Source organism: Xiphophorus hellerii, chromosome 22, assembly GCF_003331165.1.
Source record: "Xiphophorus hellerii strain 12219 chromosome 22, Xiphophorus_hellerii-4.1, whole genome shotgun sequence".
NCBI lineage: Eukaryota > Metazoa > Chordata > Actinopteri > Cyprinodontiformes > Poeciliidae > Xiphophorus > Xiphophorus hellerii.
In genome coordinates, this window is record NC_045693.1 from 19844117 (window position 1) to 19869588 (window position 25472).

The 25472-nt window shown below is 39.8% G+C and overlaps 1 protein-coding gene across 1 annotated transcript in view; it reads right to left on the reverse strand.

Annotated features, from left to right (window-relative positions):
* Positions 1-6080: 6080 nt before the first annotated feature.
* The window catches only part of bicc1a (BicC family RNA binding protein 1a), a 69892-nt gene continuing 50500 nt past the window's right edge, over positions 6081-25472 (reverse strand). Inside the window, exons 8-21 of the mRNA XM_032553674.1 lie at positions 24716-24967; positions 23070-23201; positions 20369-20573; positions 18446-18607; positions 18144-18316; positions 17912-18047; positions 14336-14489; positions 13790-13949; positions 13675-13714; positions 13438-13592; positions 12202-12358; positions 11785-11948; positions 10986-11085; positions 6081-9828 (exon numbers count right to left, since the gene is read on the reverse strand). Coding sequence (XP_032409565.1) covers positions 9701-9828; positions 10986-11085; positions 11785-11948; positions 12202-12358; positions 13438-13592; positions 13675-13714; positions 13790-13949; positions 14336-14489; positions 17912-18047; positions 18144-18316; positions 18446-18607; positions 20369-20573; positions 23070-23201; positions 24716-24967 — 2118 coding nt within the window. The 3' untranslated portion in view covers positions 6081-9700. The remainder of the gene's footprint in view (positions 9829-10985; positions 11086-11784; positions 11949-12201; positions 12359-13437; positions 13593-13674; positions 13715-13789; positions 13950-14335; positions 14490-17911; positions 18048-18143; positions 18317-18445; positions 18608-20368; positions 20574-23069; positions 23202-24715; positions 24968-25472) is intronic.

The window sequence follows — 25472 nt, forward strand, 5'->3', positions numbered from 1 at the left end:
AAAAAATATTTATAGGTCGTCTTTATAAGCCGTCCTCCCCTTCCACGTAAAGGAGGGTGGAAGGGGAGGATCCTTCCACCCTCCTTTCGATAGGGGGCGCATTGAACAGCGCCCCCTATCGACAGGCCGTTCAATGCTTTGATTGTTGAAAGAGATGGAGAAGTTGTGTCTCATCAGATTTAAGCACGCCTGGGTCAACTTAATTGACTTTTATTTACTACGCTTTGTTTAATCCTCCAGCTGCATTGTGGTTTTGTTTTCTTACAATTTGGTTGTGTTCTGAAATCTTAACAAATTACATTGACAATTGTAATATGAGAAAATGGGCTGTGCATACTTTTTGGAAGGCACTGTAATGGTCTCAGTTGGGCGTCTACTCAGGTTATCCACAGGAAGAGAGACTTCTTAAGACATAAAAGGTCAACTGCCCCACATTTTGTGGTTAAACGGGCCACAGGCTCCTTAGCCTTGGGTCATCGCTTCACCACGCAAAAAAATAAAAAATAAAAATGTTGATCATGCTAGAGTCACTGTTGTCCACACATTCGCTAAAGTGGTTTTGCTTCTATGCACTACAGAGAAACACCACAGTGATGCAGTGTCACTTTCTATTTGCTATGGCTTCTCCCTGTGCCACAAAAGGCGCGGCCACAAAGCGATTATCTATTCCACTGACAACGCATTCTGCAGCTGTGCCCTCAGATCTGCTGCGGCTGAAAACGCCAACGAAGGAAACTGCAGCATAATGAAATGCATGGGGACAGTTTCTAGGAGGTTAGGCACTTCATCTCAGCTGATGGGGTGCTTTAAGACGGCATCGTCATCTTAAGTAACACAACAGAGGAAAATAAAGCTTTGTACCAATTCCTTGTTTCCACTCGGTCCACGGTAAAGTAGCTGGTGAGCATTTTCATAGGGCTTCGAGGATTTAAAAAACGGGGTTATGTTGGACAGGTGAATTAAACTCCCGGTAAGCTTGTAATCACTATGGCATTCAGATGCAGCCTCGTTCAGATTTCATCTGGGCATTGCTGCATCTGGCTCAAATTTCCGGCCTGGGAAATGAAACTCATTAAAAGTGAAGGTCAGTGGCAGGCAGAAGATCCCATCAAACACACAGGCATCTTTATCTGAGGGGGAGATGCTGCTTTAGCTTACGGTAGATTCAGCCAAAGCAGATTAAATTGTTTTTTTCTTTTTACTCAGTCTCAGTCTTCTTGCTACTTATTACTTATTATTTTTGAGTGCCTGCACTGCATTATTTTTTTTTTTTGTTCAGGAGCAGCAGGGTGTGAAGATAATACTGCCCGATTCTAGAGGATTCTTTCCCATCCCACCTCCATCCATCCTTCCTGTCAGCCCTGCTCTCTCTCCACCCACCCGTACTCCCTCCAGCGAGAGTCATCCTGTGTTAACATCAGTGTTTCCAGTAGGAGCTGCAGGAGGAAGAAGGAGGGCGACTCTGTGTCCTGCGTAACTCACACCAGGCCAATTCCAGCTTGGCCTTTGCCTCCTTCCTTACCAAGCCCGATCTTTCCTCCTCCAGTGCACACATTTTCTGATTTTATTTCATCTCAAAAATGACCATTTAACTTTTTTCCCCCCTCCTATTCTGCTGCTATGGATCTTCTTTTGTCTCACAGCATGCTGTGTTTTGGCTGTCCTCTCTGATTTGTTCACTCTGCTGTGCCTAAAGGCCACATGATAGTAATACTGCCAGACAGATGGATTATTAGCAGGGAGAAAGGTGCAGAAAGATTTTAGGCCAAATAGTAAAATACATTTAAAAGAGCAAACCAGACATGTGTATTTAATCTTGAAGCAGGGCAATTTGTATCGCACTGTTTTTACACATGGTAAATCAAAATTCAGTAACGGAAAACAAGGGAACATAGGTAGCAAAAAATGAAAAATAAAATAAAAAACAAGCAATGGAATGAAACTAATAATAGAAACACTTAGTCATCAAATGGAACAAGCCAGTTAACCCATGTATGTGATGAATTCATAAAATAATCAACCTTCATGGAGAAGATGCCGTTAACGGAGTAAACGATACTCTGACGACCTATCTAAATGGGTCACACCTCAGCAACAATTTAAAAATTGACAGAGGTTCATTTAGCGTCTTGTAGACGATCAGCATGGATATAAAATCTATCCTTTTTCTGAGAGTTAATGCAGGGGTTCAATGGATGGTATAACTGGATTAAGAATCAATTTTCCAAAAGGTTATTGATTTCTAATTCAGTCAAAACTAATAAAGCAATCACTTCCTCAAAAATGAATAACACAAATCACACAAAGTGGTCCGGGTGTGCAAAGTAAGATCTGAACTAATTCAGCACGTTCCCAGATAATCCCAAAAACTGTTCCAGCTACCACCATAATATGTCAATGCCAAAATAAAGTTTGCTTTTGTAAAGTGAAATGGTATTTGGAATCCACACCAAGTGTCAATTAATCTAATCTTAATTGATTTAGAGCTAATTGTCCTCCCTAACAAAACACAACCCTTGTGTCTTTAAGCAGGGATATTCATCCTGGGCTGTGACATCATTTTATTAGTTTTATTCCTATATACAGTAAATAAAACTAATAAAACTAGCAATCAAAATCCGGTAAAACCATGTTTTGAAGCATTACTGTTAAGACGGGTTATTTAAATCTTTTACCTTTTTTTTTTTGGAATCTTTTTGGGGATTTTTTATCACTTGTGCTCCCACATACACAGTACAGTCACTACGTATCTATTGTAAAACAGGAAATGGGATAAGAGGCAATGCACGGAGCACAGGGCGCAGCATTTTTCACTGGGAGACGATAACACAAAGTCTCCAGGGTTCAATGAGACAAACACATTTGTTTGGCATTTATGGGTCACCAAATGAAGCATGTCATTGATCTGCAGTGTGCAGACTGAGCTCGGCGGTCGCTTGATTGATAACGCTGATGCACGCTGTGGGCTCTCTAGTGACATTCCGGTTTATCTGCGCTTCATGCGAGATTCAAATGAAACGCGGACATACCCGCATCCTCGGATCAAGTGGGCCACTCATTTTAATCAGCAGAGAAGAATTAAAAGCAGAGCCAGAAAGGTTATTAGGAAAATAAATTTAATTGGGCGCACAACATCGTAAGAGCCTGGAGGAATTGCTCGACATTCAGTGAAATAATAATGCTTGGTGCCGGGAGCCTTGTGAGAAAGTAAAACGAAGCTGAAGCAAATGAAAAAATGATTTGATCCAGCATCATTATGAAAACCTAGAAATTAATTACACCAGATTACGCTTCTAGGGTTTACTCCTTCCCCCTTGAGTTGCTTTTAATGCAGGAAAGGTGATCCGGTCACGACCCAGACTCCCCACTTGACTGAAATGCTGTTGTAGGACCTTAAGAAAACTGAGGCGAATATTTCCGATCCTCAACAAACATAACCAGTGCTTTAAGGACCCAGATGTTCCAGAACAATGTGAAAGACAAGTCATACTGAAAATGACTACTTCAAGGTAATGCTGCTTAACTTGCTTCCACAAGCTAGAATCATATGATTCAGTCACAGCCCTTCTGTTTTGGCTATGTTTGTGTTTCATAAATAATGCAAGGTAACACTTTATTTGAAGAGGTGTGCATAAGACTGACATTAAACTAAACATGACATAACACCTGTCATGAACATGAAGGAGTCTTTATGAATGTTTATGACTGTTGTCATGAAGTTTATTATTATTTTTGCAAAAGAAAAATGATGACAGAAGGAAGAAACCTGCAATTCCCTTAAACAGACTTTTAATTTTAATGAGTCATTAACAGAAATATGCACGAAATGCATATTTCTGTCATTTATTTATGCTAGTTATTAGCATTAGTTTAACTAATAACTTAGCATTATTTGGTAAATAATTACATTTTTATGCAAAGTTGCATTAAAACTTACATTAAGAGTCAACTTTGCATTAAAAAGGACATTATTTACCAAATGACACTTCATGACAACAGTCATGAACGTTCATGAAGACTCCTTCATGACGAGTGTTATGTCATGTTATGTTTATGACAGTGTAATGTCAGTCGTATGCACAACCCTTAAAATAAAGAGTTCCCCATTCTTATCATATCCTAATAGATAAAACTCAATGCTGCTGGGTCCTTTTTTTTTTGTTACAATATGGATCAACAATTCGTCCACTGTTTGACTTGCAGACCTGCTGATTTGGATGTGCAATTAAACATATTCCCGAGAAACAAACGCATGTTGAAAAGTTGAACGTCTGACAGTAAATAACCTCGACACCTCTTTACATTGCTTGCAAAGATGCTCTTTAGGGAAACAAAAGATGTGGAACAGACTGTGAGCATATTATCCAGTGGAAAGAAGCCAGGGACGGAGAGCTGGTGTCCAAGTCACAGCTCCTGTCATTTACACCTTCCCTGCAGAGGGAAGCTGCCCATGAGAGCAATATGTGATGCTGTAGACTTTGTAGGACTTTAAATAAGGACATCTTAATAATGATAATAATAATAATAATAAACACTTCTCTGTAATTTAGCTGTCGTTCAATCTCTGCCTCTCACAATAGAACATGAAATTAGAATTAGTCATGCAGGGCTCTCAGATTGATTGCCAGTTCATGTTTCTGCCTTGAGAGGAACTATTAGAGATTTCATCTTTGGTTAAACAGCTTTTCTCCTGCACACTAAACGAAATATATTTCATTAGGTAAAATGTTTGCTGAAGAAACTCAACTGGGCCGCGTTATATACATATACAACCTATATTTAAACCTGGTATAGCTTTTCATCTGTTTACCGCATACAGACTTGGACGAAGACACCATAATGAGTGTTTTCTCAGCGCACCTCCCACGCGTTCACCCTGGGCTTCTCAGCTGTAACAGACCCGTATTTACATCCCATTGGTGTTACACAAACACGAGGGCGTTCTGTGTTCTTCCTCCCCTCAGCCCAGCACCTGCTTAAATTAATGAGGGGGGGAAGGAGAAAGCGGGTGACTCAGTGGCTTCCCACAGAACAGAGTTCAGAGGCACCACCTGTTTCTGCAGAGGGCCTGGATGGGACACACACTGTCTCCCTCTCTCCGCCATCTGAACAATAATCTGCTGCCATGACAAGGTTGCCCTGTGGATCACAATTAAGGACACATTTTGATTACCGTATATATTTAAACTCAAAAACACACTCCTCTTTTACTGTAAAATCACAAGATTATTCACCGTCATTACAATACACTGTAGTTCTGGTTCTGCTCTGCATCCCCAGAACCAGAACCAAACGAGGAGAAGCAGCATTCAGCATCTATGCACCACAAATTTGGAGCAAACTTCCAGAAAACTGTAAAACAGCTGAAACACTGACTTCTTTTAAATCTCGACTAAAAACCCACCTGTTTAGAATTGTATCTGAAATGTAATCAATTACAAATTTATTGATGGAACTTGACTTAATGCTTTGTTTTGATTGTTGATTCTATGTCGCATTGTGTTTCTGTGTTTGTAATGATGTAAAGCACTTTGAAATGCCTTGCTGCTGAAATGTGCTATACAAATAAAATTTGATTGATTGATAGGCAATACGACTCTCATGAGAAAATATCAAATATTTCACTTTTAGAAATACAAATCCAGACGGTAGAATGTGAGCGACTTTTTTTCCGACACCGTTCCAGATTTTTTTTTAAAGTGATAACACTGCCCTCTGGAGGGTTTTTGGAGAACCGCATTTGAAAATGTTTTATTATTATTTTTGCAAAAGAAAGATTATGACTGAAGGAACAAACCTGCGATTCCAATAAACAGACTATTAATTTTAATGAGCCATTAACACAAAACTATATTGCGGAGACCAGATAGCTACACATACTGTATAGAAGACACATTTCCCTTTTTTTGGTCAGTAAAAGGACTCTAAACCTCGAAAATGTAAGGTGGCTTTGGAAGTTCAGCTTTTAAAAACCGTAATATATCTTGATACAGCTAACAGACCTAAACCTATACTGAGCATGTGAAGATTAATAATTACATTTTCAGGTAAAATCTGTACAGAAAACAACAGATTTTTTTGATTTTTTTCATAAATTTATTTCCTTCATATTTATTGGAATCTTTGAACATTTTTTTTTTTTCTGCTGGATGATTTCTGCTTGTGTCTTTGCTACCGTACAGTTAGAATAACACCAGCATCAACAGAAGGCACATGAACAGAACTTCGGCCTCATGGAAATGTTTTACACGCCATTTCTTTCCAGGAACATTGAAAAGAATTGTACCTTTTCTCGGACAAAAAAAAAAACAAACAAAAAAAAAAACAGATGTATAAGAAGAAAACAGAAATACATAATACATAATTCCTGTAGTGGTTTACATTTACTATAAATGTACCATTTGACTGCAGTACAAAGATTCATTCAAATACATCCCTTTGCGAAGAACAATACAAGTCTTAGACACAACCGAGAAAACACTAATAAAGGGAAATACTTGACAAGCTGGTGATGAACTTGGACTTATTGAACTTCTTTTTTTGTCCGTTTTGTTTTTTGCTGATCTGCATTTGAGCTGCAGGAACATAATCAATAGTTCTCCAAACAACACTCACTTGATGAGACGCTAACCCTAGAAGCTCCTCTGAGCAACGAGAGGAGACAAAACAAACGTCCACCAGAGCAGGAAGACGAGTCGCAGCGCTGCGAGAGCTCGGATGTGCGTACCATGATGAGTCGAGGCGAATCCGCCCCCCGGTTTTTCTCTCGGAATACAGACGCGCACTCTAATTTAATCTCTTCATCACTTTGTAAGACTCGAAAGATACGACAACAAACGAACAAACAAAAAAAACCCTACTGTCCCTGGTCTGCATTAGCAACCATGTCAGAATATTATTCAGTGAAAACGGCTGAAATCAGATGTGAAGAGCGTTGAAAAGTAAACAGAAAAAAGGCTCAAGTCTAAAAGCATGAATAACTGATCGATTCCCTTAGTTTTGTTTTTGGTCACGGATGGATCGCTGGTTCTTTACATCTAAATTGAATTCAGATAAGATATGTCTGAGGGATTTTATACATTCTACTCTCAATTAAACTAATACAGTTCTCATTCTTCCCTTTTACAATTAATGTACTGCAAATATAAACAACAACTTTACAACAAGCCATTTAATTGCACTTGAACATGCTCCGGACGCTGGGAAATGGTGTCTAGATTAAGTCAGAGATATTTTAAGAACATCACAGAAAATAAAATAATATTTCAGCTATCCAAGTTAATGAACTGCTGGGAAAAGACGTTTTTCCTTTTCAAAACACATTCCTGAAAATATTACAGGAATACAGAACCGACAAAGGCTCTGATGATAAACATCGGTGCATGCATAATCTTGTTACTTCACTGAAGACTGCTTAACTAGGTTTGTTGGATATAAGATTGAGTGGACCGATAATAGAAAAATCCGGATTTTTGTTTGTTTTTCTCTTAAATCTCAACCCTTTTAGCAAATTTATTTCTCCATATTTGTGTCTAGCATGAAGTCTAACACTAGACCAGTCATATTGACTTTTTGTGTGATGCATGATCTATCTGGACAAGGAAGGTCAGACCAAAATATTAGTGTTATTAACAAGACATCTCCCTGCTGAAAACGACTTATGTACATTGGCACTTAACTCTACAAACGCACAGCTTTGCTCTGTTATGAGGTCTTTGCTTTCTCTAAATTAAAAAAAAAAAAAAGAAAAGAAAAAAAATGGCAAGCAAGTCTTGGCAAAGAATCTCACGCTCCAGATACAAGCAATATAGAGATGATTTAAAGCACATGGAGCTGACAAATAATGGATGAAATATGCACTATGAGCAAAAAAAAAAAAAAAAACAGAAACAAAGAAAAACCAAAAAAAAACCCAAAAACGGAGAAAAGCAACTGCTGACATGATCAGAAAGAGGACTCTTTTAAGGCTTAGCCTATCCACACTTTTCTGCTGCTGTGTTATGGCACAGCCATATCATGGCTCCACAGATTTAGGGGCAGAAATAAGTAAAAGATGCAATAAATGCCAAAAATAAAGACAAAATAAAATCATAGAAACTCATCATGAACATAAAAAAATACATATGTAAACTGATTAACAATAAACATTCCACTCATTCGCCTAAAATAGTAACAAAACTAAACATAAAATCATAATGCGGTAAGAGTACAAAAGATTGAGTTTTGCTTTGTCTAGAGATACACAGACAAAGAGGAATGTCATCCTACTGACACACTGAAGACAGCCAATGGTAAAAGGCCACAGGTATTTCCTTTGGTTTATTCTTGTTTAAAGAGATAGGTCGGGATTTTTGAAGTGAGGCTGTAATGAAAAAAAGCTGCAAGCGGTTAATATTTTACTTGGAATAGATAGCAATATCATCCGGTACACATCGTGATAGTCTGAAAGAAGCCAAAGACCAAACAGATGAAAAACAAATCCGGACTCAAAACCATCACAGCAGTTTCTGAACACGCCTCTTTATAAACGCTTCAACTGTCGCTTTGTCTGCATTGGGTGGTTTATTTATAAACACATTTTAAACAGGTGATGAAGGATCGGAGGTGGTGTGCCACCGGTAATCTTCCTATGTGAAACGTATTCTGAGAGAGGAACATATAGTTTATTTAAGCATAGCTGTCTTAAATAAAAGGCGAGATTATCATAGCAGATTATATGAAGGCAATTTTAAGAATTGCCTTACTTTTACATCAGACAGTTACCATAAGCTTAAAAGCTTTACATGCTCCATTCTCAGCAAGTGTTTGCAGAGGAAGATTATTAATGGTGTGCCACCTCTGGTCTTCATTTCCTGCGTAAACACCTTTCGGTTTCTGTGCAACAAGGCGTCCAATGGAAATGTGACGGCAGTAAAACAGCCATATTTTCTAAGGTGTAAGAAATCTGGTTTATAGTTAGCTTCAGCTAGGATCAAACATCGGCAATTATTTATATACATTAAAAAAATGTATCTACTCAAGTTAATATTATAACTGCTTATAACTTCTTAACCGAACCTCACTTCTTAAATCCTTTACTAGTCCTTTAAAGTGGGTCGAGTCACTGCTCCGGTGTGGTGACCTGCTTTATTTGATGGAGCCCTAATCTCATTGGCTAAGTGCTTCCTTTTAATAATTATTATTCTTTTTGGTACAAAATGCATCTGTGCTTTTATTTAAAAAAAAAAAGTATAGTTAATATTCCTTCATTGTAAGGAGTAAGGCTCTCACAGGCAAAAATCTAGTAATAAAGTGCATGTCACTGATACAATCGCATAACACGAATGCAGGTAGTATCAATCTGTAAAAGGATTGTACTAATCATTCTGCCTGTTCCCTTAATACAAAACACGGTGAGAAATACTGGACATTACCCTTCTTCAGAACCACAACGTTACCCTTCAACAGAAATGCTCTGGAAGGAGTTAACACTGAAACATCCCTTATCTTTAGTTGGCACTTAAGGCACAACTATGGCTTTTTATAAAAATAACTTCTTTTTTTTTTACTGCAAAATAATGCAACACTTTACAAAATAAAAAAAATAAAAACGAGGGGAGGCAGGGAGTACACAACCGCAGAAACTTGGGCACCAATGAAAAAAAAAAAAAAAAAAAGAGCACAGACAGCTGGGTCTTCACGGACGGTTTCCAGATGAGGCCTACCACCGTCCGCTGACGCTGGCCACTTCGGCGTGGAACTGGCGGGAGAGTCGGCCGCTGGCTCCCCCCTCCAGGAAGGAGGACCTGATGGGTGGCTCAAAAAGCTTCCTCCGGTTCTTGTTTAGTTCTGCGGATCCCAAGACAGAAAAAAGAAGAACCACAAACTTTCAACAGAAGCAGAGGCGATAAAGGCTCGATTCCTATTGCGGACGTCCCCCCAGCCCCATTCCCCCTCTCCTGCGAATCAAAGTGCAGAAATAAACACAGCCAGAGAAGTTTGTTGACAATTTTTCCCCTGAAACTAAGATGCGAATCACCACAGACTTGCTCAGATCAACAAAAGCCGTCTTTGCGGTCATCTGGTTTTATGTTCAAATAAAAAAATATATGTAAAAATGGCACGATGGCCTCTACGGCTTGCTCATATGAGGAGAGTTCAGCTTCTGCCAGCATAAACCTCCACTTTGATTCCTGGAGACAGGCAGCTTGCTGCAGCAGCTCTTTTTGCTGGCAGGGGAACAGGAAGTTTAAACTCTTTATAAGAAGGAAAATACAAAAAGGATAAGGCAGACAGAACCGTGCATATTTTTGTTTTAAAGGCCTAGACATGGTCAGCAGAGATGAAAGCTGACCATTACTTGACACTCTAGCCTTTGGAAAACGGCATCATTAATAATCAGATCAGGCCTCCATATTTCCCCTCGCTGCCTCAACCCTGGATCCACTCTGAAGTTTGTGGACAAAACCTTTGGACAAAATCCCCCTGACAGGAAGCTCTAGCTCCCAAATGCAGCAACAGCTCCGGCTGTTGCGACCTCCAAAATATGATGTCAGTAATGAGGTGTGACACAAACCACATTCACATTAGATGAAGGAGTCTAAATCAGCACCGATCCACTTAGGCTTGTTTGGGGGAAATATGGGAAACGTGAACGAAAAACAATGAATCTAGGCGATCTTTAGCAGGTTTAGTTAACAGGATCAGGCTCCAGTTAGCATCAGATGAAAACCAGGAATAAGACTGCAAGCAGTTATAATGGATTCATCGCCCGACCTGGCAGGTCCCCCTCCTAGCACCGCCCTCCTGCTCCTCCCTATGTCCTCCTAAATTACACCTCCCCACGTGCTTCCCATCGGCCTCGGCATCGCCGGCGCTCTGTGCGCGTGGACCAAGTTGGCAGTTTTTCAGGATGAAAAGCAAGAAAAAGATGAAAGATTTCTAGACTAACATTTTTAGCTTCAAGGAAAAGTCAGTATTTATATACAAAGTTTCTTCATACATACCTGAAATGGCAAGTAGCATTTTCCTGCGAGCACCAAAGGTGGTGATTCCTAGTTCCTTCAGGTCCTGGTCTGTTAGAGTCAAGAATGTCTGGAGGTCAATCTAAAAAAAAAAAGGAACCATTAGCAAAAGCTAAAATTATATATCTAAAAAAATATTTTTAGCCAATTATTTCACCAGCGTATCATTGGTAGATATATATTTGACACGAGCTAGCAGAGACAAATAATGCAAAATGTAGTGAACCTCTTTACTCATATTTCTTCTTGATTTTTCTTTCGCGTTATAGATATTTCATCAACTTTAGTCGTGATCCTTAAGAATTTGGGAAATGCAGCCCTCAGCAAATATATAATAAAGTGTAATGAGAGGATCATCTTTCCCAGATATCTGTATTTACAATTCAAGTTTAAATTTCCATTGTTCTTATTTTTAAGAATAATGGAGCAAGTGAAAATGCAGCCGTACTTTTTATTCACCACTTTGAGTGGAGTTTGTTGCTATATGAGTTTGTATGACGGTATTCAAACAAACACATTCAGAGTTCAGATAAACAACTGAGTAGAACAAAAGTAGAAGTAGAATAAAAATAACCAAGCAATTAAAACTAAAACAAACAAAAAAAAGCAGATAAAACATTCAAATTCTGGTGCAAATAAGTAAGTCACCACATAATAATAACATCATTGCTCAGCATTTTAATTCCTAAAATCACAGACATTTGGCTGGGTCGAAGCTTTGACAAAGCATAGAAATGAGTTTAATAAAACGTGAAATGATAAAACAAAAGAAGCTCTCTACCTCCTGCTGCTGGAAGACGTCGGTGTACTTCCCTAAGCCCATCTTGCTGAAGAGCTCAGGCAAGTCGGAGCCTTTCAGGGATGAATTCAGGTTGCAGCCGTTGCTGCCGGTTACTGAAGAGATTGAGTCCATGTAGTTGCTGCTGCTGAGGTAATGCTCTGCAGCTGCACAGGCAACGTTTAGAGCAGCCAAGGGGGAAAAAAAGACAAAAAAAGAAACAGCTTAAGTGGATACTCTAAGCCTTCTGGTTATTTGTCACATTATTATTCGAACTCATGCAAAAAAAGATGTTTTTGTTTCATTATTATTCTAGGGTAAATTATCAACAAACTAGATTGAAAAATATATATATTTTAAAAGTTTGGAGTAAGAGGCAAATAAGTCAACAGTATGGAGTAAAAATGCAATAAAACTGACCAGATTTGTTCTGCTTTCTCTTCGGGCTGCTGACCGCGGAGGGGAACTCTGTGTGGTTCGGCAGGCCGTTCCCGTTTCTCTCCCTCCAGTTGTCCGAGTCACTGCCATTTCCCACGCCTTCCCGGCTGCCGGATCGAGAGAGGGACAGTGGAGAACCCTGGAACGCAAGAAAACGAGGCCGACAAAATATTTGATGAGTAATTCTAAATGTAAAGAAAATGTTAAAAGAGATCATAATCTGACTTTACGGGGTGTTTGTGATGGAATGCATATTTACTTTGTCACATCAACACATAAACCTTAATGCGGCTTATTGATTATGCTTGTTTTTTAAGTAATCAAAAAAAAAAATCACTGCTTTACTGGCTTCTGGGTTGTTTTATATTTGTCTCTAAAAAAGGATTTGAAGGTTGTATATTTCACATAAAACAATCTAATCCAGGTTTTTCCACATTATTAAAAATTTTAAATTTATTCTGATGACTAAGTAATTCTTTAACACACTGATGATTCAGAACCCAGCTTTAGCACAGTAGTGCTTCACAAACTGTAATAAAGACAAACCCATATGTTCTGTACTCAAATAAAAACACTGTAATAAAAGTGATACAAAGCATGGCACATTTTTCTTTAAACGCCACATTTGCAGTAATCATGTACATAACAAATGGTAACCCTTCTAAATATGTGTAAATAGGTAAATTGATGAAGTGATCTTTTACTGTAGTTATACAATCTCACAACGGCAATGGAAAAAAAAAACATTTCCAAATAATTGTAAAAATGATTTTTTACAAGGAGACGCAGCAGAACTTGAGGTGAATTTGAAGTCGCTCCGTATCTGGGAAAGACTGCTAGTATTTCTCATCAGTCAAAGCTGAGTCTGCAATCAGATATGGAAACACTTTCTTTTCTGCTTTGTAAGTTTTGTTTGTTTTTAAAAAGCGAAACAGGCCTCTATTCTTCCTTTAAGAAATCCTATGAAAATAAAAACTTTGTTCAATAAACCTTAAACAGCTTTGTAAGCTTCAAAATGTTTATTTACTCATAACATTTCCTAGGCACATACTTATTTTTTGTTTATTTATTTTTACATTTGTTTTCTACTTTATTTGATTTTATTAGAAGTAGAATTTTATTCAACACTTAAGGATGCAGTAAAAAACCTCCAAAGCTGTTTAGAGATCTGGGCTGCTGCTGATGCTAGAAGCATATTTTTGTCCTTCTATGTCTGACCTCATAAGTGGTGCTCATGCTGGGTTTGTACGGGACGTGATTGGCTCTCCGCAGCTCCTTGATGGTCTCAGCTGGCATGGACTTTGAGAAGCCCAGACCGCTCCAGGTGTTGGTCGGGGTCCGCACCTCCGTCACCACGGGTTTCTTTAACATTGCTTTAATTAAACAGATAATCCATGGTATCAAACATTTGTAATTTCGTTACATTTGACTACATGTAACGAAGCACAAACTGACCTTTGGTCGCCAACAGCTTTTTCTGTTCGTAGTCGAACGCCTGAAGAAAAACAGGAGACGATTTCATCTCTTCATATTTAGAACAGGTAGAAAGAGTTGTGTCAAAATGTTTTACCTGCATGTTGGCAAAAGAAGTCTGTGGCGCCAGTCTGATCCTCTCCCTCTCGTTTTGCTGTGCTGCCCGTTCGGCTGCCCGCTCACTGCCCGGTGCCCTCTTATCCGCCACAGGACCGTCCGACGAGCTGGACTCGGCGTCCGACAGGAGGCAGTCAGAACTGGCAGAATCACAAAGAAAACAAGAAAAAAAAGATGCAATTTATGCCTTTCCCTTTCATTTCATCTCTTGATGTAATCTTTGAGGATATCTTGTGATTAGGGGTTATTGGATGATTCTACAAGGACTCAGTTGGCTCTTTCTGTAACAATCCTGTCCAGGTTTAGTGTGCAACACAGTCCATGTGGCAGCCAACACCTAAAACTCCTAAATCCTATTTCACTCTGCGGGGATAACTAACCATCTGTCATTAATGCAGTAACATCTTGCCTTAATTAAAACAAAATCTGTAGATTTGCGTTTCATTTCAGCCAGATATCATTTCATCCAAAAAAAAAAAAAAAATCTACTAGGAGACGCCAAGGATCTTTATAGACACAAACATACTGTAGATAGGAGTTCTTGGTGCCCTGCAGGAAGTCCACAGCCTGTCGCTTCCCAGGTGACGTCTTGCACGAAGCCAGCATCTGTTTCAGCTCGCTCCCATTGGCTGAGTGAGAGGGGCTTCTCGGCATGCCCACTTCCACAAATGTATCAGAGCCTGAAGAAAAAAAACAAACAAATGTTTCCCCGATATTATGCGGACATAAGAAAAAAATAGAAAAGTCCTGAAAACAACAGCTGAAATAATTCAGGTTTGAGCCCAACTGTGTCATTATGTGTATGAAGACGAGCGTTAACATTTTGCTGAATGAATTAAAAACACAGTGGCTGTGATGATCATGGTTTTCATATGTCACTCGCATGAAAAGAACCTGCTCTGCGCACATCTGTGCATGCGTGCTTTGCATGTAAACACAACTACATGAACAGTGTTGTATAGTAACGAAGTAAAAATACTTCACTACTTTACTTAAGTATATTTTGGAGTACTTCATACTTTCCTGGAGTATGAAAATTTTTGATGACTTTCACTTTTACTTCACTATATTTCCGAACTTAATTGCGTACTTTTACTCCGATACATTTTCAATGTGTGGTTTAGTTACTCGTTACAAAAAAGCGAGAGAGAGAAACGCAAGTGTTTTGACCCCACCTACAGATTAGCAAGTAGGCTACCGAACAAAGTCCGTAGCCTGCTTGCCTGGGCTTGTTCATCACCACCAATAGGATACTTCTTCTTCTTCTTCTTTTCTATTATGGCGGATCACAAGCAACTTTAAGGTGCATACCGCCACCTACTGTACATGAGTGTGTAGAAGCATTACTTCATATCTATTAAATTCTACTTTTTAATTTTGTATTCTTAAGATAAATAAACAATGCTTTCCTTAATTTGTGAATATCTGTTATGTTTCCTTCATTTCCTAATATACCTTTAAGATTCCATTCATGCCCCATATTTCTAACTATTCTCTTTAATTCTTCCCTTTCGAGTTCATTTGACTTACAGTTCATCAATATGTGTTCTACATTTTCTTTCTCTCCACATCTCTCACATTTATCATTATTTTTCCTCCCTATTTTATAAAGCATGTCATTTAAGTAGGTATGACCTACTCTTAATCTACTAATTATTATTTCTTCTCTTCTGTTTCGTTCATTAATGCTTCGAATTCAAACTGACTTTTGTACTTCATATAATCTTCTTCCTTTCTTATCTTCATTCCACATTTTTTGCCATTTCTTGATTTCTTTACTTTTAATTAGGATACACCTGTTTCGCTTCTCCCATTAAACACAAAGCAAGTCTCGCAATCAGTAGCAGTCACATGGAAATTCTATCTTACAAAAACTCCCCGTCCAACTTGAAGAAACACATCGAGGTAACTTCTTATGAAATGGTTATAATCCTCCTGTTTCAGTAACTATAGCTTGGTCACTAGGCACTACTGTGAAATCTTGACCATAAATGAACTTTGTTTGGCATTGTTTCAGTTCCACACGTGGTGTATTTAGCTTAGGCCTAATGTTGACTGTAGCAGGCTACCTAGACTCCTCTGTTCAAGGGGGACAGAAGCGATAGCAATTTAGACTAAATTTAACGAATATAGGAAAGGAATGCAAGTTCAAAACCAGGTTTACAGATGCCAATAAGCTGCATTTCCCTCCCAATTCTTTTTTTCTTTTGCATAATGACCAGTTGTGTGCACCACCTACTGACTGTAGGATTGACTGATTCACTGATTTGTGAAGTAGAGTAATCGTAACAGCTCTTTTTCTTCATGTTGGCCGCATTTTCTGTACTATTTATTTTTCTCATTTTCAGCACTGACCTTACTTGAAGGGAAAACTTAAGGCTTACAAAAACTTTGTATTTTCTGTCCTGGAGGGTATACTAAGAAGCTGGTTCAGTTGTAAAGCAGGTTAAGTTAACCTTGTGCTATAGGTAAAGCACCTAATTTTCTTAACTAAATGATGCCTGCAGGTATATCTATTAGCAGGTTTAATTTTGCCTGCACTTGGTTGGGTACATTATTTTAAGTGTATTTGACAAGTTTACCAAAATATAAAAAATGTCATTCAAACTGCATTTGCTTTGTTTTACTTTTTACTTGTACTTTTCATTACATTACTTGAGTACATCCATTTTTACAGTAATTTCCATACTTAAGTACAAGAAGTTTCAAATACTTTAAGACTTTTACTCAAGTAACATTTCAGTCAGTGACTTCGACTTTTACCAAAGTCATATTTTGGAGAGGTACTTGTACTTTTACTTGACTCTGAGATTTCAGTACTTTATACAACACTGTACATGAACGCTGTGACATAAAATACGATGTCAGTGCCGTTTTGATGCTTGCTCAGACAATCCTTGGTGCAGGGTTGACATGGATCGCCTGCCCGGGCCGAATCCAAACACATTCTGGGGCACAGAAGGAGGTGAGAGAAGGCGGGAGGAAAGCATACCGGGTCGCACCAGGAAGGAGAGAGTCAAAGCGGCTTGGAAAGCAGCGGGGAAAAACGAGACGCGTGAGAGTGGAGCTTTTGAGGGCAAAACCCACGAGTGTGAAACGCAGAGGAAATGAAGGCCTTTCTGAACCGCTAGGAGACCAGCAGTTAATCTGTCTCCGTTCCAATAAATGCAAAGCACGAGCTCGGCCGGACATTATAGAGGAGAAGCAGAGAGAGACGTTAGCTTTACACATTTCCCTCAGTGTGGTTTTCAGAGCGACATAAATCTCAAGCGGAAAAACGTGATTTTGGACGTTTATGCTCGGTTTGGATGGCTGAGCTCCAGCAGAGTGCAGTCGAAAATGTTAGCAACTCAAATTTTTTGTCCAGCCAAGGTCATAATAATGCATAAATCACATTACTCTGTTTAAACATATATGATGGAGGAAGTGGAACAGGGCTGAATATTATGAATGGGAGGCACATTTCTGAATACAACCACAACCACTAAGGTGCTTTAATCTAGTTCAAGTATTTCATACCTCATAACTGTTTTCTTTCTTCTTATTTTCTCACATAGCAGCAACTAACTTTAATGCATTTTACAAGAAATTTATGGGCCAGACCAGGAATATTTTCAAATAGGTATAAAACCTAAAACTAACATTTAAGACTGTGTTCACTACCTCACTTAAGACAAACTTCTCACCTGTATTCCATAAAGGCCAGAGTCTCCTTCCACTGATACTGATGAACTGAACAGTGCTCTGCAGAAAGCTTAAAACTTGGAATAAAGTTTTACTATCTAAACCTAAAAGTTAAATAAACTAGTGTAGCACTTTTCTAGTCACAAGATGAACCTCGACAGGCTATTTCTATGTGTCTGATTCTCCCTTGTGCACTCACAAACATGCACCGATACAAAGATTTTTAAACAAAATCACAACTTTATCCATGACGTGTTCTTTCATTGTGTATCATGCTGTTTATTTACTAGTGTTCTCTAAAATACTGACATCCACGTGGGGCTCGATATTCAGGAACAGAAATGTGATCCCATCTAACGGAACAACATCTATCTGGTGTTTAATCCAGAGTGGTTGCCTTTTCGTTTGACGTTTTTACCTTCGTCTGGGTTAGACTTGCTTGACAGCGGCTCTGAGGGACTGTGTCCACTGGCCTCCTGGGCCGAGTCGCATGGAGTCGGACTTAAGACGGTCTCTGTGAGGGATGCCGTCGCTAAACTCCCGTAACCAGGATGCTACGCGAGGAAAGACGGCAACACGAGAAGATATTAAATTACTTCACTTACAGTAAACCTGAGTGACGGGAGGACGAATGAGGATGTGAGGCTGACCTTGACGTGTCCGTTTAGCGTGCATTCAGGGACCCCGTTTGGCTGCTTGTCTATGGGGGCGAGGCCGGGCGGAGGAGACGGCGTGCTGAGTGTGTAACCCTGCATGCCTGACATCAGGATGCTGTTCAGGGTGGCCTGAGCTGCAGGGTGCAGCACCAGCTGGGACGCAAAGCCTGCAACGAAAGATAAAGGGCAACCGTCTGGTGGGCAAGTCTGGACGAACATCAGATGGCAAGTATTTCATACCTCAAAAAACATTTGAGGAAAGAAGGGTTTTTTAAGAAGCTGTTCTGTATACAAACTTTGGGTGCTGGTGAGCGAACTGGGCCACATGGAGGGGGCTGGTGTGGGGGTGCTGGGGCTCGGCGTCTGCAGGGGGCTCAGAGCCGAGTTCAGGCTGTTCAGAACCGTGTTCGGGGTGGCCGAGGCGGGGAGGGAATGGGGCGCCGTCGCACCTAGGAAACCTGCGGCGATCACGACGAGACAGAGGAAAAGAATGAGATCAACGGTGGTCCCGTCGAAGCGCAGGGCCATTTTTCAAGCTAATCACACGTTTCGCTGAGGCCCTCAGAAAACAATCTCGGTTTTCTGGCTATTTTACTGGAATTCCATCAAACTGCGACCAGACAGCAAATGAGAGGAAGAATGTCTTACATCTCTCCAAGGTTGTGGAAACAAAAGCATATATCCAGCGTATCATCATACCCAATAAACCCATGTTAGTGAAAGCACCCAACGATATGGTGCCTGGTGTTTTAACCCAAACACAGTGTATGAAAACAGAAAGAAGCAGGTCTGTGGCTTTCACAAGGGGCTAGTTTGGCTCCAGGAATAAGACCCGGGATTCTTCTGGCAGGCTGGCCTGTAATCTGAGGAAAAGAAGCATGTAGCAATTACTAAAGGCCAGGATGTGGCCATCCACAGCTTCACCCCCGGGCCCCTGGGTTTAAATGAAACAGCGAGAAAACGTCTACCGTAGGGGGTTCCCCCAACCAATTTACACATTTTACTGAATTTATTGAGGAGAACAAATAAAAGAAAAAAAAAGAGTTTAACAAGCCGCACACTTTATATCTTAATAATGGTCATTTAAAGGGTAAAGGAAAACTGAAGTATTTAAAACATTAATGTTAAAGAGTCTCACATAAAGCTTCCTCCACTGATACAATAGCGCCCTCCACAGAGAATCCTGAGTGTCCACTATTAATCCTATTTAATTGTGTAAATAATGAGAACGTCTGGATCAAATCTGAACCAATTTAATACTTACAGATTTAAGTAACAGTCTCTATAAGACTACACTCTATAAATATTTTTTTTCCCTTTACACGCTGATTGAATTAGGACATTTTGTTGTTTATTTTGATCATAGTTAACATTCTGAATATTCAGGGATTTGCAAATACATTATTAATATTAAGAACTGGATGGCAAATTAAAGTCTGGATGTGGTCATCTATACATGTAATTATTCATGTGAAATGCAAAAAAATCTATATGTATTTCAATATTACTTTGTGAGATACAAAAAAAAATGAACATTATGGAAAAAAATAAACATGTTTAAATAGAATTTGGTGAAATGATCAGTAAAATAGTTAATAGGTTATGAAAAAATAAATACATTTGCAGAACTGGAGCCCCAAAATAAGGAACAAAATTCTGATCTGCGCAACTCTAGACATAATAAATCACACAAAATAGGACTAAATCCTTTTTGAAGATAAAAATTTCCGAACTTTCACACAGGACCATGCAGAAAAGCTCTTAAAGTGAAAAGTTATTAAATACCTCAAAATAAATGCTTATAACTTTTCTACTTAGTGCAACTACATGTGTGCTGATGTCATTTTCTCATGTTTTACAAGTCAAAGAATCACGGTAGTCAGCAAGTGATTCAGATTAAGACAACAATGGCAATCTTATGGTATTTGCATCTCTATGTGCCACCTAGGATTCTACAGAAACAACCAACATCGCACTTTAGAGACATCTGTGATACTGTGAATGCGTCACCAGATGGTGACAGGAAGTAAAGTGTGATTTACGAGGATGTCCACTACACTGTCAATAAATTTCATCTCTGATGCACTTTGTGTAACCAATAAAAGAATAACATGTTATATTTTGATACTGATTTATCTTTTCTACATCATGGAAAAACATCTGGAACTGCACCAGAAGCAGTTTAAGAAAAAAAAAAAGAATTTGGACAGTATTGTTACCCAGATTACTCAGCCCCAGGCCAGCTGAGGCCAGGATGTCCAGGCCAACGGGGCATATGAGGGACGGCGATGGACCATTAGTGGTGGGATTCAGTGCCAGGGAGGGTGAGGAACAAGACACCCCGTTGCTCTCGAGACCCAAGAGGAAACGCCGAGCTTCGTACATGTTGACGGCATTCCTCTCCACACTCTTCACTATCACGGACTGGGAAAGAAGACAAAGGAGATCAAAACATAGTTGGGAAGGATAAAAATACATGGTGAAGAGGGGAAAGGAGCAAGGGGACGAGGCAAAGAAGGAGAGGGGAGGGAGGCATGAGAAAGATGCAAAAGACAAAAAAAAGAGGAAAGCATACATGGAGGAGTGAGGCATAGATAGGATAGGGAATGTTGGCACCAGAGATAGGGAGTCTGAAGGAGACCGAGAAGGGGGACAACAAGAAATGGGAGGAAGGAAGAGGGAATTAAGAGCAGATTAGAAGGATAAACATTAAGGCGGAGTGGGAGAGACATGGGAGCAATGTTCTAGAGAAAGCATTTCTTCATCAGCTGCTAGAAATCCATCACCTATCTCACTTTTTGACAGGAGAATATTGCGAAACAGCTAATATACTTAATGTCGGAAAAAATGTAAGACAATTTATCATGAAAAGAAAAACAAAACTTTCTGCGTTACTGCAATCCAAGCCCATCATAAATACTCAAAATAAATCCGTGCATAACGTTGCCCCGAATTTGACCATTTGGAGCTTTTGAGAAGCGATTCCCAAACACGATCACTCTCGCTGACAGAAACGCAAGGCCCTCCGTCTTTGCCAGTGCGCCGCCAGCGCTAACACTGCAGCGCACACTCGCATGGGCCTTCAGGGGGACTGCAGTCACCTCGTTAAAATGCTTAAGTGAAGGGTTCCTGAGTGGGTGTGGGCTGGGTCTGTGTTTACCCTGGCACCTCTGCAGAAATCCCTGCAGAGCTGTCTGCTCTGGGCACAGAGCCCCGGCTCAGGGCGGGACGCGGGCACCTCAAAGTGTCTCGTCAGGACTTTAGCTAAGTGGTGAAATACGATTAGAAATATTAAACGTTGTTGAGAGGGAGAATGTGAGCAAAACCAAAAGCATGTTTTTTGAATCTGAAGCTGGCTGTGGTTGTTTTAGCAGACTAGAAGTCACGGTACGGAGTAGAAGGTTTTGCAAAATAGCCCAACTTGCCGCTTTAATGTATTCCTTGACGGAAAAGTGTTAATCTAAAAACGAGCAGCTTATTTAGAAAGGCTGAGAAAGAACATGAGCAAAGTTCCCATCAATCAGGTGGAACATGCTTTGGCAGCCCGTTCTGCAGAGGAGACAGCCGGCTCTGATTCCCCGCTGTGGCAGATGTCTGATTGCCAGAAGTCTTCCCACTGTTGGTACTTGGTTCCAGTTTTCCTCTTTCAGCTCTGTTCGACAATAACAAAATGCAGCAAGGCAGATTTTTTTTCTTATTTATTTATTTAGATGCCACACTGTGACAACTGATGGAAAGTAGTTTGGAAATGCCACAGTGGCTTTTTTGTTTTGGTAACTCAACCCGTTTTTACATTTGATCGAATGAGACAGAAGCTATGTTTTTCCCAGGGAGAAATCTTAACACATGTTGCCTTCTAAATATTAGGGTTAGCTAGCGCTTGATTTTAGTCGATCTAAATTCTAAGATTTTCCATCAATCAGAGTAAACTATTTTCTGACAAAACTCCTGACAGTTATTTGTTTGCTGGATAATAATTTACATAAAACAGCTCTTTAATTACAAACATAGATAGTGAGAAGGCTTATGTCTAAAAACGACTGCATCCTGTCAATGAGCACAATGGGAATTCTTAATCATCTATTTAATACGATGCACGAATAAAATGTTACCCATGCATCGAAGGCATGTTGACATAGCGACAGCCATTACTGTGGGTCATTATAGCGATCCAAAGTGGCACAGTGATTGTTTTATGATTTTTCCCTAAAATGTTTACAATATGCTCAACTGAAAACGGACTCATTTGGTCCCATCATTTTATTAGTAGTGTATCATAGCAAAGGTGAGCCATTTTGGGCCTTTACACCGCATTTTCATTTTACCCACAACAGCTGCAGAAGTAACAGATAAAAACAAGTTTTTCCTTTCAGCATATTCTGAAGATGAATTTTGAACATGCTTCCACACTTTACTGAAGTAAGCCATCTAATACTTGGGTATTTTCTGCATTTTTTAACCTCTTTTAGGCTTTGGAACCATCTTAATTCATTGCTGCATGGATGCAAAAAGGTGTCTGAAACATTCATTTGAGATTGTGTCTATATTGACACCACAGCTATCATGCACTTGCTGCAGATTTGTTGGCTCACATCTTGTAAATAAATCTCTGGTCCTCTACATCCCAAAGAGGCTCTATCAAATGAAGATCTGGTGACTGTTTAGGTCAGCATAATACAGTCAACCATTTTAAAAATATTAAGCTTTGTGAACTTGTACTCTATATTGCTTGAAGTAACAATCCATTATGATAACAGTTATCATAATGGAGTAGACATGGTTAGCAACAGTAAACAGGATGCCTGTGGTTTTTAAACAATACCAAGGAGCCAAAAAAATATTTCCCCCACATCATTACGCCACCACTTGCAGCCTGAACTGTTGACAAGAGGAGCTACATTAGTATGTGCAGTCCCATACCTTGCTGGGTTGCTTTGGCTTTGGTTTGATGCTGATGAAGACATCCAGCTGCTCCATTAGTGCCGTGATGCACTGAGGTTCCACCTCAATGTCCTCTTTGATGTCAAACATTAATACCAGAGGCAAGCAGCCCTGGATAAAAAGAGGAAAACAGGATAAAAAACAAACTGCAGCAGATCCTTTCACACTGTCGGGAGCACAACGACACTGCTTAACACTATGGTTGCGTTTTATGCCCTATTTGTGTACTCAAATTATACACTTTCTCAAACCAGCAGTAAATTGTCCTTTATACTCTACCATTTATAGACCGATACGTTAGCCATGCCGATAAATACGAGTTTCATGGCGGCATTCGACCCGTTGCAGCCTTCGGGAAATTCCGGCAAGTTAAATCTCTTCTGCACGATCACCACCACAGGCACCACAAAGATCTGTATTTTGGGCTGAGAACTGGATGGCTCTCCGATTGAGAGTGGGTGTAATTAGCAGCAGAGTATATAGAGGCAGGCCGGCTCTGACAGGGCCCTCGGACCGGAGCTGTAATCTACCGTCTGGCCTACAGGCAGGAATCTATAGAGGCCAAAATCACAAAGCCATAGGACTGTGGGTAGAAGTCTTCTCCCTCTCCTGCGTCGTCTTCTTTCTCTTTCTACCCTCTGAATACTCCTCTTTAATTCTCTGCTTTCTGTGTTCATCACCCCTTCTATAACTCCTTTACTTTTCAAGAAGAGGGATCATCTTGTGTGTTCTCTGAAACAACTCTGGCACTCCCTCTGCGTCTTTGGGACCAACTGGGAGACCACAGACAAAGACAAGCAGCTTTTCTCGAACGACTACACCGAATTACGGATCTCCGGACAACAACCCATACGCTGTTTATAACAGAGAAGTCCTAACTAGTTTAGCAGAAGTTTAAGCCACTGGTGATTAAACAGCCATTACTTTTACACATCTCTGAAATAGACCTCTTATTATACACCAAAGTAATTTGGGAAAGAGTGGCCTCAGTGGTTGAGGGCAACAAGACAAAAATGGCCACTGAGCATTTTTGGACAAAATGAAAAAAATTATGAGGTGCTACTCTTGATCCAACACATGAATGCTAATGGAAGATTTTTGTGAAGCGGAAACATGCGGATGAATTCCAGCTACACGCAGGCCAAACCCTTATCATTAACTCTAATTAGAAAAGTATGTACACGGACAAAACATGAAGCCCCAAAGCCAAACTAATTTAGACGGAGTCCATCCTACATGCAGGTATGTAGATGCTACGGTCACACAATCTAACCTTGAATCAGAAACAGATTCTCATTTTGTCTGATCTAAATATTTCAACAGAGGAAGAAGAGCCAAGCAAACCTCTCTCAAGGCTGCTCGCGACCTATGAGCCAATCATGATTCACATTGCGAGCCCCCCCTTACTCGATTTAAAAACCACGCATCACTCAAACACACCATGATAATGTAAATGAGACAGAAGCATCTATAATAGCTACCACAAAGTCGAAGGAATCTGTGTATGTAAGGAATATGCTACCACTAGCATCCCCTAACCACAAAACAATGTTTAGTTTAAAGTAATCCATTTCAACCGTTGGATTGGATGTCAATTAAAAAAGAAATGCAAAGAAAACACGCACCATGAGATACTGCCGCGCAAGGCAGACGGATTCGATGGTGCCCTGAATGTAGACGGTGGATTTCTTCTGGGGGCCGTTGGGGTCGGGGAAGTGGATCTGGGCTCCGGTCCTCTGGGTGATGTGCTTGATGTTGCTGCCGTTGCGTCCCTTCATAAAAAGGTGGTGCTGCGGCGCGATGTCGAGGTGGGTGGTGATGGAGATGGTACTTGCCAGACTACCAGCCAGATGTTCCAGCAACAGAGCTGTGCCTCTCTGGGGAGACAGGGGTGACGAGGTTTTGGATTATAAACAGAACTACTTAACAAGACAAGAAACTTTCATTAATTCTTATATTTACCACAGACACATTTAACTCCTACAGTTAGTGGCATAGATTATGCTTTCTCAGTCTTAGTGATATCCTTCTGTAAAATGTCACAGAAAAATCAATAAATCTTATCTAATGAGTCAATTTCAGTAACTCAACCTAAAAGTGAAGGTTGTATTATATGGATTCATTACACAATGACATATTTCAAGCATTTATGTCTGTTAATTTTGATGATTATTTGCTCAAGCTATTGAAAATGTAAAGCTCAGTTGAGTATGTCCATTGCATCCGGAAAATATTCACAGCACTTCACCTTATCCACATTTTGTCAAGCTACAAAATGTGCCAGAATTTCCTTCCTCAAAATTTTTGAATACTTCTTGAATATGATGCTACAAACTTAGCACATCTATCTTTAGGCAGATTGGCTTATTCTTTGCAGAGATG